The sequence below is a fragment of the Penicillium odoratum genome, assembly GCF_028828045.1.
Source record: "Penicillium odoratum strain IBT 22623 chromosome Unknown utg000005l_segment0_segment0, whole genome shotgun sequence".
NCBI lineage: Eukaryota > Fungi > Ascomycota > Eurotiomycetes > Eurotiales > Aspergillaceae > Penicillium > Penicillium odoratum.
In genome coordinates this window covers 2,343,064-2,355,337 of record NW_026643147.1, presented here as the reverse complement: position 1 = coordinate 2,355,337, position 12,274 = coordinate 2,343,064, and the positions used below count along the sequence as shown (strand labels likewise).

General features: G+C 47.8%; 6 protein-coding genes across 6 annotated transcripts; 3 read left to right on the top strand and 3 right to left on the bottom strand.

Moving 5' to 3' along the window:
- Positions 1-155: 155 nt before the first annotated feature.
- Positions 156-779, bottom strand: N7520_006423 (uncharacterized protein; the record flags this gene model as incomplete). The annotated part of the gene is made up of 1 exon (XM_057140357.1): positions 156-779. One exon carries the CDS (start codon positions 777-779, stop codon positions 156-158), a length of 624 nt encoding a protein of 207 aa, XP_056994363.1.
- Positions 780-1,205: 426 nt separating this feature from the next.
- On the bottom strand, positions 1,206-2,519 carry N7520_006422 (GPI anchored serine-threonine rich family protein; the record flags this gene model as incomplete). The annotated part of the gene is made up of 7 exons (XM_057140356.1): positions 1,206-1,375; positions 1,492-1,666; positions 1,710-1,717; positions 1,980-2,083; positions 2,140-2,280; positions 2,339-2,417; positions 2,468-2,519. 7 exons carry the CDS (start codon positions 2,517-2,519, stop codon positions 1,206-1,208), a joined length of 729 nt encoding a protein of 242 aa, XP_056994362.1.
- A 2,162-nt stretch (positions 2,520-4,681) lies between these two features.
- N7520_006421 (uncharacterized protein) lies at positions 4,682-6,364 on the top strand (the record flags this gene model as incomplete). Its single annotated transcript, XM_057140355.1, has 1 exon — positions 4,682-6,364. The coding sequence occupies one exon, from the start codon at positions 4,682-4,684 to the stop codon at positions 6,362-6,364; it is 1,683 nt and encodes a 560-aa protein (XP_056994361.1).
- A 533-nt stretch (positions 6,365-6,897) lies between these two features.
- On the top strand, positions 6,898-7,587 carry N7520_006420 (peptide-methionine (R)-S-oxide reductase; the record flags this gene model as incomplete). Its single annotated transcript, XM_057140354.1, has 2 exons — positions 6,898-7,147; positions 7,217-7,587. The coding sequence occupies 2 exons, from the start codon at positions 6,898-6,900 to the stop codon at positions 7,585-7,587; spliced, it is 621 nt and encodes a 206-aa protein (XP_056994360.1).
- Positions 7,588-7,979: 392 nt separating this feature from the next.
- N7520_006419 (uncharacterized protein) lies at positions 7,980-9,942 on the top strand (the record flags this gene model as incomplete). Its single annotated transcript, XM_057140353.1, has 6 exons — positions 7,980-8,088; positions 8,188-8,356; positions 8,409-8,453; positions 8,513-8,615; positions 8,675-8,759; positions 8,807-9,942. The coding sequence occupies 6 exons, from the start codon at positions 7,980-7,982 to the stop codon at positions 9,940-9,942; spliced, it is 1,647 nt and encodes a 548-aa protein (XP_056994359.1).
- A 790-nt stretch (positions 9,943-10,732) lies between these two features.
- On the bottom strand, positions 10,733-12,093 carry N7520_006418 (putative integral membrane protein; the record flags this gene model as incomplete). The annotated part of the gene is made up of 5 exons (XM_057140352.1): positions 10,733-11,160; positions 11,219-11,286; positions 11,347-11,791; positions 11,844-11,880; positions 11,938-12,093. 5 exons carry the CDS (start codon positions 12,091-12,093, stop codon positions 10,733-10,735), a joined length of 1,134 nt encoding a protein of 377 aa, XP_056994358.1.
- Between the last annotated feature and the right edge of the window lie 181 nt (positions 12,094-12,274).

The following is a 12,274-nucleotide window of genomic DNA, read 5'->3' as shown; positions in this document are numbered from 1 at the left end:
ATACATCGTGGGCCTGCATATTTAAGAAACTCACCGACAACCGATACTTTTCATTAATCGCCTGATAATCCTGCCCAGCCAACATATCACAAAAATGACGAATAGAAGGGTAATGCACAATCGAAATCTCATTCCACCAGTCACTCGCGGGCCGGTTACTCAATCCCCGGGGAATCCCACCCCTGAGGAGGCACCACATTCCCGACCAACTTCGCACTTCCACCTCGTTTCCCAGCGACAGGCACAAACGCCTGTCCATACTGAAAGTAATTTTGCTTGCCATCTGGATGGTGGAAATGTAACAAGTTCAACATCGTCACCGGTCCCGGATGTGTCTTCGAGACATCGCGCATGAAATCCAGTAGTTCGGGAGAAACTTCTAGATTTTGAGAGGTGGTTTTTGTCTCGCCCTTGAGGATCTCATCTAGAGATCCGGTAAGTGGGATTGAGCACGCTTTGGCTTTTAGGTCAGCATCCCGGTCGGAATAAGTACCGAGGAGCTTTGATGGAATTCCGGTTGTAAGCTTGTATTCTTCCTGAATTGATTGGCGGAGTGTGGATGGAATTGGATCTTCTGTTGGTGCTGAGTTCTGGAGGAGAAGTAGGAGATCCCAATTTGTTGTGGCTAGTGGGTTATTGTCTAGAAGGGATGGGTGGATTACGATGTGTCGAGGGCGTGAGGAGACGACGATTTTGGTGGACTGCTTGAGTTGGTGGATGAATGATTGGGCATCGGTCACTTTGTTCAGCTTCAGAAGATGAAGAGTGAGTATAGGCATCTTGGAGGTGACAGTAGTATATCCGTGACAATTCTATGGACCTGATTTAGTCATTGGAATAGAAGTGGTTGAACAAGAAGAATCAATTATAAACGCATTGCGGGGGAGCTAAATGATCGGCATCTGAGCCGAGGTTCAGATTGATAAACTTGATTGGCTGATTTCGTATTGAAGAAGATGCACATAACATTATTGCAATTCATATTAAAATGACGAACATCAGCATAGGCTTGGAGTCATGAAACTAAAACTCAATCTCTCCAATCGCAGCGCAAATAACGCGCAAATTAAACAATATTTTCCTCAATATCCCGACAACACTACTATGTTAGGGCTCATAATAGACATCACATTGTTCCGTGTATTTTGTAGCTTGAAAGAGGGACTTGGCGCTCTCCGCACACCCGTAAAAATCTAGAGCTGAATTCAAAGGGCCAGGGCAAAGAGCCCCAGAAGCAAGCTGCCGGCCTGGTTTGGAGGCATAAGGTAGCCAGCTGCGTTCGAGGTGCTGGTAGCCGATGCGCTTTCGGTAGAAGTTGCCGCCTCCTTGTGCTTGGAAGTGGTTGAAGTTTTCATGGAATCCGTGGAGGAGCTCGCTAAAAAGGCCAAATTAGCATCCGGGAAAAGACAAGTGATATGTGGTCAAAACCGCTAATAAAACCTGGAAACCAAAGCATGGCACCATTCACTCACCACTCATAGTGGAGCTAACGGTGCGGGACGAAGGAGTGCGAGAGACAGAAGATGAGGACATAGTAGAAGATGGGGTCCTCGTGGAAGACAAACATGAAGACGACATGGAGGATGAAGGGGCTGATGTAGAGTAAGTCTTGGAGAAGTATGACGAAGGACTTGCTGAAACGGTGCTTGAGGGGATAGTCCAAGAACTTGAAATTGAGGAATTACTAGATGTAATAGGGGAGGACGCACTGGTAGAACTGGTCATAGAAGATGAGGTATGGGCAGAAGTAGAAGTAGGTGAAGCAGTAGATGAATAAGAAGTGGCAGAGGTAGACGCACTGGTTGAGGTGTGAGTAGCGCTCGATGAATCAGTAGAAGAAGCTGTCGGAGAAGAAGTATGAGAAGCAAAAGTTGAAGAGCTCATGGTCATAGTCGAATACTCTGAGGAAGTAGAAAGCATTGAAGTCGCAGTTGCAGAGATAGAAGATAAATTTTCACTAGCAGTACTGGTTTCCTTACCAGAGCTAGAGGCTTCAGCCTTGGGTGGAGTCACTTTGAACTGCTGCGACTGAGCCAGGATGCCACCACCGGTCGTGGATACAAAGTTGACCTGGTAACCGCCACTGAGAGGAACTCAATGTTGGTAATCATTACTTGAATTTGTTTGGATTTCACTTACCCAGTATCAACATCACCGACGTCCTTAGCTTTGATCGTGTATTTTCCGAGGCTGGTATCTACACCTGTAGCGATTACCTCTTGAGTGTTTGGATACGTATTCTGATTAACCAGGTAGATATCCATCTTCGGAGGATCGGTCCTAAATCCTATTTAATACTCTCTTGGCTCATGATGTTATCAAAGACATCTTCACTCACGACACAGACTCCCATCTGACTGTGATACTGCCATCTTGGGGCGCTTTTTGATCGATGGCTGGACTGAGGATGCGGAGACCTGAGGTATTCATTAAATTTGTCGGTTCTCAAAAGACTGTCAAGTCGTACCTGCAGCAGTAGTAGCGAAAGCCACCAGGAAGGAAGAGAAGGCAAGGCGCATTGTGGTGACTTGTACCAATGACGAATTATTCCTCAGAAAATAAGCAAATATGGTTGATTTGATCCTCGAGTGGAACGATAGGTCAGAAGGTTGGAAAAAGAAGAAACAAATCTAAGAACATGACCGAGAACACCATATCTTATAAGATTTCTAGATACATGGCAACAATTGGACTTCTAGGGTCCTCCTCATACCATGCCAATCTTTATTTTTGGACCAGGGTACTAGTTATGTTCCCATGCATCATGTCTCATACTTTCAGCTTTAAAGGAGTACAAGAAGCAAAAGGCAGGGGCTGTATCTTCAAATTCTCAGTCTGAATGTATAGTTTATGGTAATGAAACGAAGATTCTGGACGCTATAGCTTGGTAAAAGATTGATCTTGGCCCAAATTGGAATCTCGAAGCGGCGAATCCACGGCACACAAGCTCATTAAGTGAACCGGCCGCGCGTCATAATTTCTGCGCAGTACCTGTCTGTATTGAAAGTAACATGTTCCACAACCAAGGCAATTGGCTAGGGTAAGTAGGCCCTAGGGTCACCGCTGCAGTCCCAACTAGTACTGACCACAGGGCCTAACTTGTAAATAAATAGGTTTAGATAGAGATGAAACTTTGAACCTACTAGTACATATACTAGACCCACTATACCTATTAGACTATTATTGTCGAAGTGGCCGGGTGGCTTATTGCTGAAGATCTAATAGACTTTACGTCATTGGAAAACAGGAGTAGAAAACCTAGTTTTTTTTATCACCGTTGATAGTGCACAAACTGCCAAGAAGTAAATCCGACGGCCTTAGCACATCGGAGAAGCTGGATTACTTGCACTTCGTCTCGGAAAGTGACCATGGATCTTTGTAGCACAATGGCAAGGGCTGAGTCCATTTATGTTTTCAACCTGACGTCTCTCCTCGCGCAACACGGAATTATCATCCATCGTGAGTTCGCCAACTCTGCCGAATCTCGCATATATTCAAGGCTGTCATGTTCAGACCGCTACACTCTAGGCATTTTGGAGGACTCAAACACGGTTGCCTCGAGGCTAGTTTCCTACCGTGACCTCCTGTACTCGTACAGCATAAGCACAAAGTCGGAATCAACATGATTGGATGATAGCCAGTAGAAACAAAATACTTCAAATGGTCAATCGTCGGTTTGAGGTTGCACTTCAGATTCTTGTTATTATTGTTTCTGGCAAATGTTCCATTTAGGTTCGACGCGTATTCGTGTTCTCCGACGCCTCCATCATGGTCGGACCAATGTTCAAGAACTTCCAAAGTTGTTGCCATTTTTATAAACTGTATCTGCTTAGATAAGGGGCTTCAGATGAGACTAGCAGCCTTGGAAGACTCTGTCTTGTTCCAAATTACTCCCAAAGATAGAATCCTGGATTCATAGAAAAGAACCTTGCATCTCGAGAACTCCCCATACATATATAAAGTACAATTACTACATATGTGGAATATGCCAGCATTTGAGGCCTTAGATACCATCTATCTCCTGGGGTAAGGTTCCCAGTCTCTCTATTGAGTATTTGAGCTAAGTTGAGATAGTTCTTACTTCACATCAAAATACGTATGGATGAGAGTCTAATTGAATCGGACTTACCACGGAGCTTCAATAGACCAAGTTTCATTACCTTGAACCGGGAAATTGGCATTGATTGGGGGTACAGTATGTATATTGAAGTTTGTTTGGTAAGTAAAGTAATGCATTTGCTTGATTGGAACTTGAGATCATTTTTTATGTAAGTAAGGCCCCTCTATACTATTACGTATCGTACTGGCACACCAGTGGCATCATATACATACTACTAGTAGTTAGTTAACAAATTAATAGTAATCGACCGACTTAGTAGGTGTGTTGATGACCTGAAATACAAGGTGTCTATGTGGGGGAAAAGCGGTCAAGTTAAATGTGGCAGAAAAAATAACAATCGTTCTTTCACAATACTTTCCCACATACCCGCCAAATGTTCACGCCTACCAATTCTACATTCCTTGCTTTTCTTGTCTAGATTTAGACTTCTCCTGTGTGTAAAGAAATAGCTGCAGACTCCGGGAGTTTTACTTATCCCACCAAAGCTAAGAAATCATTTTGGGAATGCATCTCGCTGTACCCCACTAAGTTCCCCTCCTTGACCGCCTTTCACATCGAGCGATGGGGGATACCAATGCGGAAATTTGGGCAGTGAGTGACGTGTCACCAAACCATGGCGAATATTTTGAAATTGACATGTTCAAGGAACTTGAGAAAAGCTATTGCCCACCTCTAGACTCCGCATTGTTTGCTGCGCTTGCGCTCGAATGTGACTTGACCGTTCCCGATCAGGTCAATGAGCTGAGAGAACGTTTGGACGCCATCAAGGGACTTGCCATTGAACAAGAGGACCTCCCATTTGATCCGTCAGGTACTGCAAATGATCATGGTCCTGATACCCCCAATCTGAGCGGGTTTCGGTCAGAGGACGGAACGTCCGTCCATGGCTATGAGTCCTTGTGTGCGGCAACTGATATCACAAGCATCTCCGAAGATGGACGAAGTAAGGGGATTTCACGCGCTGCATACACAATCGCGGCCGACGGATCCCTCGAGCTAATCGGAGCGACACACGAGGACAAGATAAATGCTCTGATGGAGATGTTCCCCACCATGACTCGCTTGAATGTGGACCAAACATTGAAGAAGAGCAACGAAGATGTTGACAAAGCGATGGATGTTCTCTTGAATTTGAATTTTTTCGATAATACGCAATCAACCGAAGACGATGGCCAGATTTTGATACCAAAGGGCATCGATGGGTTTAATGTGAACAGTAGTGGCGATGGCGGCCGTCAATCTGCGCGAAAGAAGAAGCGCAACAAGAAGCAGAGATCCAATATTCTGGAGGAGGCGCCATTTTCAGAATCCACAATTGCCAACAAGTGGGAGGCTGGCATGGCTGACGTCGATTTCATCTGCGCCCGAGCCCCAGACCTCCCTAGGGAAAAAGTCAAATCTGCCTATCATGCTAATGGGATGTCCTTACCAGCGACTATCCGAGCAATGGCCCTAGCCGAGGCCCCCAAAGACGCCAGTGAGCTTGATGATGACCTAGTCATGCTGTCACAAGTGAACGAACTCTCACAAGATTATTCAACCATTCCGAAGACCACTTTGATTGGACTTCTTAGGCTCACTCGCAATATCATTTCTGCAACAAATGAACTAACTAAAGTGCTAGTTCAGCAGCCTCAACTCTCAGCCAATAATCTCATAAAGCTCACTTCCACCCCACTGGATCTCCCGAAAGACGACGAGGTTGTTGACAATCCGATCCGGCGTCGAGGGGCCCCCAGTAGCACGCTCGATTACGAGCAGGCTCGGGTCGCCGCTCAAGCTAATTTCGCGGCAGGCTCCTCTGCATACCAGCAGGCAAGCCAGGCCGCCCGTCGCGCAAAATCCAACCCCCTGTATGCGGGTGCCACTGCAGTGTATCGCGAGCGTGGACAAGAGCGCATTGAGCTTGCCATGGATCAACTGGCGGCTGCCTCGGACAGGCTTGTGGATCGGCAGTCGAGCAGCTGTGACCTTGATCTCCATGGAATCACCGTGGTCAATGCCCTCCGCATTACTCGCGAACGGGTCAATGCCTGGTGGAACGACCTGGGGGACACCAGGCATGTTCGCGGAGGCGGAAAGCACGTCCACGGGGGCTATAAGATCATCACTGGCGTAGGCAACCACAGCCATGATGGCACATCTCGCCTGGGTCCTGCTGTCAGCAAAATGCTGACGAAGGAGGGGTGGCGTCTGGAAGTCAACCGGGGCTTTTTGATTGTTATAGGGAAGGCTCGAAAATGAGAGCTTTCTTTATCAAATTAACAAGGGGGGTTTTATTTTCGTGGGTTGTGTATATTCATCGCATGCTTGTCTCTTTATCATTCAATATAGGATACCCGCAACATGGCATCGGCGTCGTTTGGATCAATTCTGATGGAAGTCAATCAGACAACCTTGGAAATCTATCACATGTGCTCTCAAATTAATCAGCGATGGAGTGTTCTTCTTTCACTTGTGTCTTGAATTTACCTCATGTCCCAACTAGACATCAGTATCTGACCGAGATATTTAATTTAAGAGCTATGTAAGCTATACGTTGGAGATTTAAGAATCCTTCCCGATGAAATGAGATAAAATTTACGTGTCTATATAAATTCTTATCCTATGCTTTATTCATTACCTGAAAATAAGACGGGGGTCGTACGTACTCTTGTCTGTACTTGCAGACATGTTCGTTCCCCGCAGTGATGACGTAACAAGTCTGGACCTTAATTAAGACTCGAGTCCACTTCGACTTCATCAGCTGCTCAAACAAATTTACCGATTCTTCCTCCATGCGATCCCAAGCTGTACGTATCTTCAGGACTACTCTTAGGCACCGTGCCCTCGTTCAACCTTCCGCCCTACCCCGACCTCACTCTACTTCCGCCCGTCCGACACCAGGTTCGAAAGTACTCCGAGCAGCTCCGACGATCCCATTCTTGGGCGCCTTCTTCAGCTCAAACAAACCAAGCGAATCAACAGAAAGCATGTCGTATCCTGATCAGCGTAGTGAAGCCGAGTGGAGGGCGGTTCTGAGTCCCGGTGCGTTATTGTACTCCACAAGTGGTCCTCCGATAATCCATCTCCTGCTAACCTTGGTTGGGTATATAGAACAGTTCCGGATCCTTCGTGAGAAAGGCACTGAGCGCCCTGGCACCGGTGAATATGACTCCCACTCCCCGTCGAAGGGTGTGTATAACTGCGCCGGTTGCAACGCGCCGCTGTACAAGGCCGACCACAAATTCAAATCTGGCTGTGGCTGGCCTGCTTACTTCGACTCAATTCCTGGCGCTGTGAAGAGACATGTGGATAACACATTCGGTATGAAGCGCACGGAAATTACTTGCAGCAACTGCGGAGGTCATCTCGGCCATGTCTTCGAGGGCGAAGGATATCCGACCCCGACCGATGAGCGTCACTGTGTGAATAGTGTTAGTCTGCGATTTACCGAGGATGAAGGGACTACCGAGGAATCCAAGTAGTTGTATGTAGTTAAATAAACAATAATATAAGGTGTTCTAGAAAGAAAGTAAGGTTTCCACGAGGTACTTTATATGCGCGGCATTGAAGGACCCTGGGGGCTACGGTTCACATCAACCATAAACAAGGAACACAAAAGGTAAGTACATATATGTATGGAATAAGATCCTGTAGCCTCACTTTAAAATTCAGCTTCATTCAAAAGATGAAGATAAGTTAGTTTGCCATCCAATTTTCTTCAAACTTCTTCAAACTGCGGGTGTGGCAGCCCTGACTTACCGTATTTGCCCCTGCAAGCCAAGGTTAGGCCGCATCGCTCACTCCAGTTCCCCATTTCCCGCCACTTGCGCTTCCTCCTTTCTTTGTCAAATCCCTCACGAGAACGCTACGGATCATGTCTCGACGCGCGACTCCGGGCCAGGCTGCCCAGAACCAGCAGACAATCAAGAATTTGCTGAAACTTGAGTCAAACAAGATCTGTGCCGACTGCAAGCGCAACAAGCGTGAGTGTCAACACCTTCCTGATTGCCCGCTTAGTGCTCGTATATGAGCCTATTTGGGTCCGGCAATACACAAATACTAATATTCTTTGCTCAATTTAGACCCGCGATGGGCGTCATGGAATTTAGGTATCTTTGTTTGTATCCGGTGCTCGGGTATCCACCGTGGAATGGGTACACACATCAGTCGGGTTAAGTCCGTGGATCTCGATGCCTGGACCGATGAACAGGTCCAGGGTGTACTGAAATGGGGCAATGGCAGAGCGAATAAGTTCGTTTCAAGCAATTGACTGTGTCTGCGATATGTTGCTAACGGCGCATAGGTACTGGGAAAATAAATTAGCACCTGGTCACGTTCCATCCGATGCGTGAGTCAATCATGTTGATCGACCCGATGACTGTGATTACTGACGGCGCATATCAATAGTAAGATTGAAAACTTCATTCGCACCAAGTATGAAGCCAAGCGATGGGTAATGGACGGACCGATGCCTGATCCTTCAACCCTTGAAGGCGATGATGATGACGTGGTGAGTGTTCTTAAGACGGTTTCTGGGTCTGCTTTCTAAATAGCACACTGACTGAACAGCCTCTTGCGGTTGTACAGGAAAAAGCCAAGATCGAACGGTCCGCATCCCAACGAGCCGCACCCAGCTTGCCCCCCGTGCAACGCCGTCCACAACCGTCTATCGATCTGTTCGGTGATGATATATCCCCCCAGTGCGGCCGAGCACTACCGAACCCGCCCCTCGTCCGCAGCCGAAATCTTCTCAGCCTGTGCCGCAGCCAAAGAATCAGAAACCAGGTGATTCGTTGCTTGGTCTCGACTTCTTCGGCAGCACCCAGCCCGCTGCGACCAACCGCCCAACGAGCACTGCATCTACACCTGCTGCACCAAGTGGCATGTCGCGGCCGGATCTAAAGCAATCAATCTTATCTTTGTATGCGAAGCCCCAGCCGGCTCCTCTCCAGCATGAGCGGAACAACTCCTTTGGCGATATGGCCTACCCTGCGGCCCAATCCGCATCTTCCAACATGAGCGGCTTGACAGACGCCTTCAGTGGACTGAGCTTCCCTTCCACTACATCGCCTCCCCCGGTCAAGCCAGCCGAGAAGCCGTCGCCTTTCGCCAATCTTACCAGTTTCTCAAACACCAAGTCTACTCCCGCCGCTCCTAAAGTTACCTCACCATCCGGGTCGGCCAGCAATGACTTGTTTAGTCTGGCTTCTCCCACTATGTCTGCACCTAAGCCTCAGTCACGGACAACCTCGATTTCCTCGAACTCGCAGGACTTTGGCTTTGGCGGATTCGCCTCTCCTCCTCTCCCCAAGCCCTCTAAGCCCAACCCCCCGTCGTCATCTCTTTCCAACGACCTCTTCGGCCTCTCTTCCCCGCCTCTTGCTCCGGCAGCGCCACCTAAGCCTACTGTTGTCTCCCCCCGACAGGAAATGAGCTCTGCATTCAACCTTTCCAGCCCTTCATTCCAGCCTCCAGCGCCTCCTAAGCCCCAAGCCCCAGCCGCTACAATTGCCGCTGCTGGAATCATGGATCCATGGGGTAGTAATGAATGGAATACACCCGAGCCTGCCCCGGCCCCAGTTGCTTCTAAACCTGCTTTCTCAGGTGCATCCATTATGCAGGTTCCTGCCACACTAACTGCCAATGATATCGGAGGTGGCTGGGGTTCCAGTGCGGCTTCCAAGCCGACCCCCACCGTGGCCGCTGATGAAGACTTTGGCGGCTGGACTAGCGCTGCTCCAGTCTCCTCTGGACCTACTGCTACGTCGAACAACTCAACCAAACCAGGAGGCGGGTTTGGTGGATCGGACGACCTTTTCTCCAACGTATGGGAGTAAAAGGGTATTGCATTTCCATAAAATTGAAATACTGATTGCAATCCGCACTATTCTTCTCTGCATTAATGGTAGTACTCTGCGCATTGGGTTTGCACATACGGCGTTCACGTCGGTCAAGACTTACGCCTTGATGATTCGAGACCACCGATTTCCATTTTACTCCGCCCTTTACCTACCCTATTGAGCCTCTTCATGTTCTCCACCAAGACCTTCTTTCGCATTGGATTGCGGGCATATCCCGGATGCAAATGGGCTGGTCTCATCCTTACATTTGTTTTGGCGTGTATACTTGTTCAATGGTCTTAATTCTTGCGGCTCCCTGCCTGGATAGTATGTAATGCATCATGACCTTACCCCTTGGAATGGCCGAACCTATCCAGTCTGGCTCTTTGTTTTGGATTCGTTACATAGATCGGCGACCTTGATGAATATCACATGTTTATTCAAGTTATTTTTCTTGATATGGGTCGAGTCGGCTTCTCCGACGGGGTATATATAAAAGTATCTGTAACCAAACCAAACCAAACCAACCAATCCCAACGTAATAAAGTCACCCCCCCAGGAACCGAACAAAGAAAAGGTTCCTCCAAATATACAAATATAGTCGTAGTTAGACATTCACATGAAATGAAATGAAAGAAAAGGAAAAGTGTCGTCGAGGAAAAGGTGATAAATCAAAGATGAAAAGGAATCGGGATGAAGTCACTTCATAATCCAGAAAAGAAGAAAAAGGGAAAAGAAGAAAAGAATCATGAAAGAGAAGAAGAAGAAGAAGGGAGAATAAAAAGGATCAGAAACTCTCCCGGTGAGTAAGAACCAAGTCCTTCGTACTCGCCGTATCATCATTAGCCGGAGTAGAAGTCGACTCCTGCATAACGTACGTCGTAACCTTGATCCCAGAAAACTCCACTTTGGTATCCTGCCCCTTTGAGAGGCTATCATGGGATGAACCAGACGGAGACATATTCTCCAGATCGTACTCTGCGTCGTGGAGATCGCGGCCTCCGATGACGGATGCTTGGACATTGGTATGTGTGCCTGTAAGGGCGCTCCGACCTGTGCGAGAAGGTCGTGTCCGGCTGCGGTATCCATTGCTGCCAGTGGAGAAAATGTGGGGAAGGAATTTGGAGAGGAAGGCTCTGATGCTTGGAAGGGCGGCGCAGATAATTGCGACGTTGCATTCGATTGCGGACCATTCAGCCGCGCCGACGTTGTCGTCTGGAAGGTGTTAGGAGGGAGTGTTTTCACGGTTGCTAGAGGATCTTGTTTTACTCACGGGTTGGGTCATTAGAGTGGGAGATGACGAGGAGACTCTTTAAGCGGAGGATACTGGTGATTACGACGCTGGATTGGGGGATTTGTGTTAGTGGATAGGAGGATGGAAAGATGAAAGGGAGAACATACAATCCACCAAGAGCGAAGACGCCCATTAAAGCAAATTTCTGTCTGCTCGGCAATTGGAGAGAGCGAATGACGGGCATGGGGTATATAAGAATCAAGAGATCGGTCAGGATGTGGATCGCCGAGTTTGAGAACCACAGTGCTTCTTTGTTGAAACAGAAGCCTGCGATGGTCGGATCCCAGAACTTGGCGACAGGTACACAGTTTACCCAGGCGCTGATAACTGTCCAGGTCCCGTAAATGATCAGGAACCCGATGAGCATATTACAAGCCAATCGCATCCGTCGTGTGGTGGAGAAGACTCGTCGGTACTGTAGGAGAATGGACAGTTTGGTGGTAATCAGACTAGTCTGGTAGATGGGAATGGAGGCCCAGAAACAAAGCATCTGAGTAATGTATGTCTTGTGGGGGATAATATCGTAGTCGGCGCCCATGCCATGATAAACCTCTAGCTTGGTGTTAGTGGTTGGACGAGAGGGTTTATTAGAGCTAGATCTTACCGCCCACGAATAATCCGTAGAAACCCCAAGAAAAAGCCTAGGGAACGAGTCAGTTGGAATCTTTACATTACATGCTAATGGAATATAATCTTACCAGGGCAACTAGGATAGCATAGTCATCTGCTCCCATCTGCTTCACCATGAACATTCGGGTGTAAATGCGAATAGCCACTAGGATCGTCGCCAGGCTGGTGAAGACCGTGCTGACTGCAAGGGCCTCATGGCCTCGAACTGTGGATAGAGTAGTCATTGTTGCATGAAGGAGTGTATAGTGAAACGAATGAGAGAATCCACAGCGTAGATCCGACGGGTCTGGACAGAAAAGAAAGAATGAAGTCCCACGGTGATCAATGCCAGAGCCACTTTCTTTAATACGGAATTCCACCTTGTGCACCTCGTGGATAAATAGTGATCGTGGGGTCAATTAACCC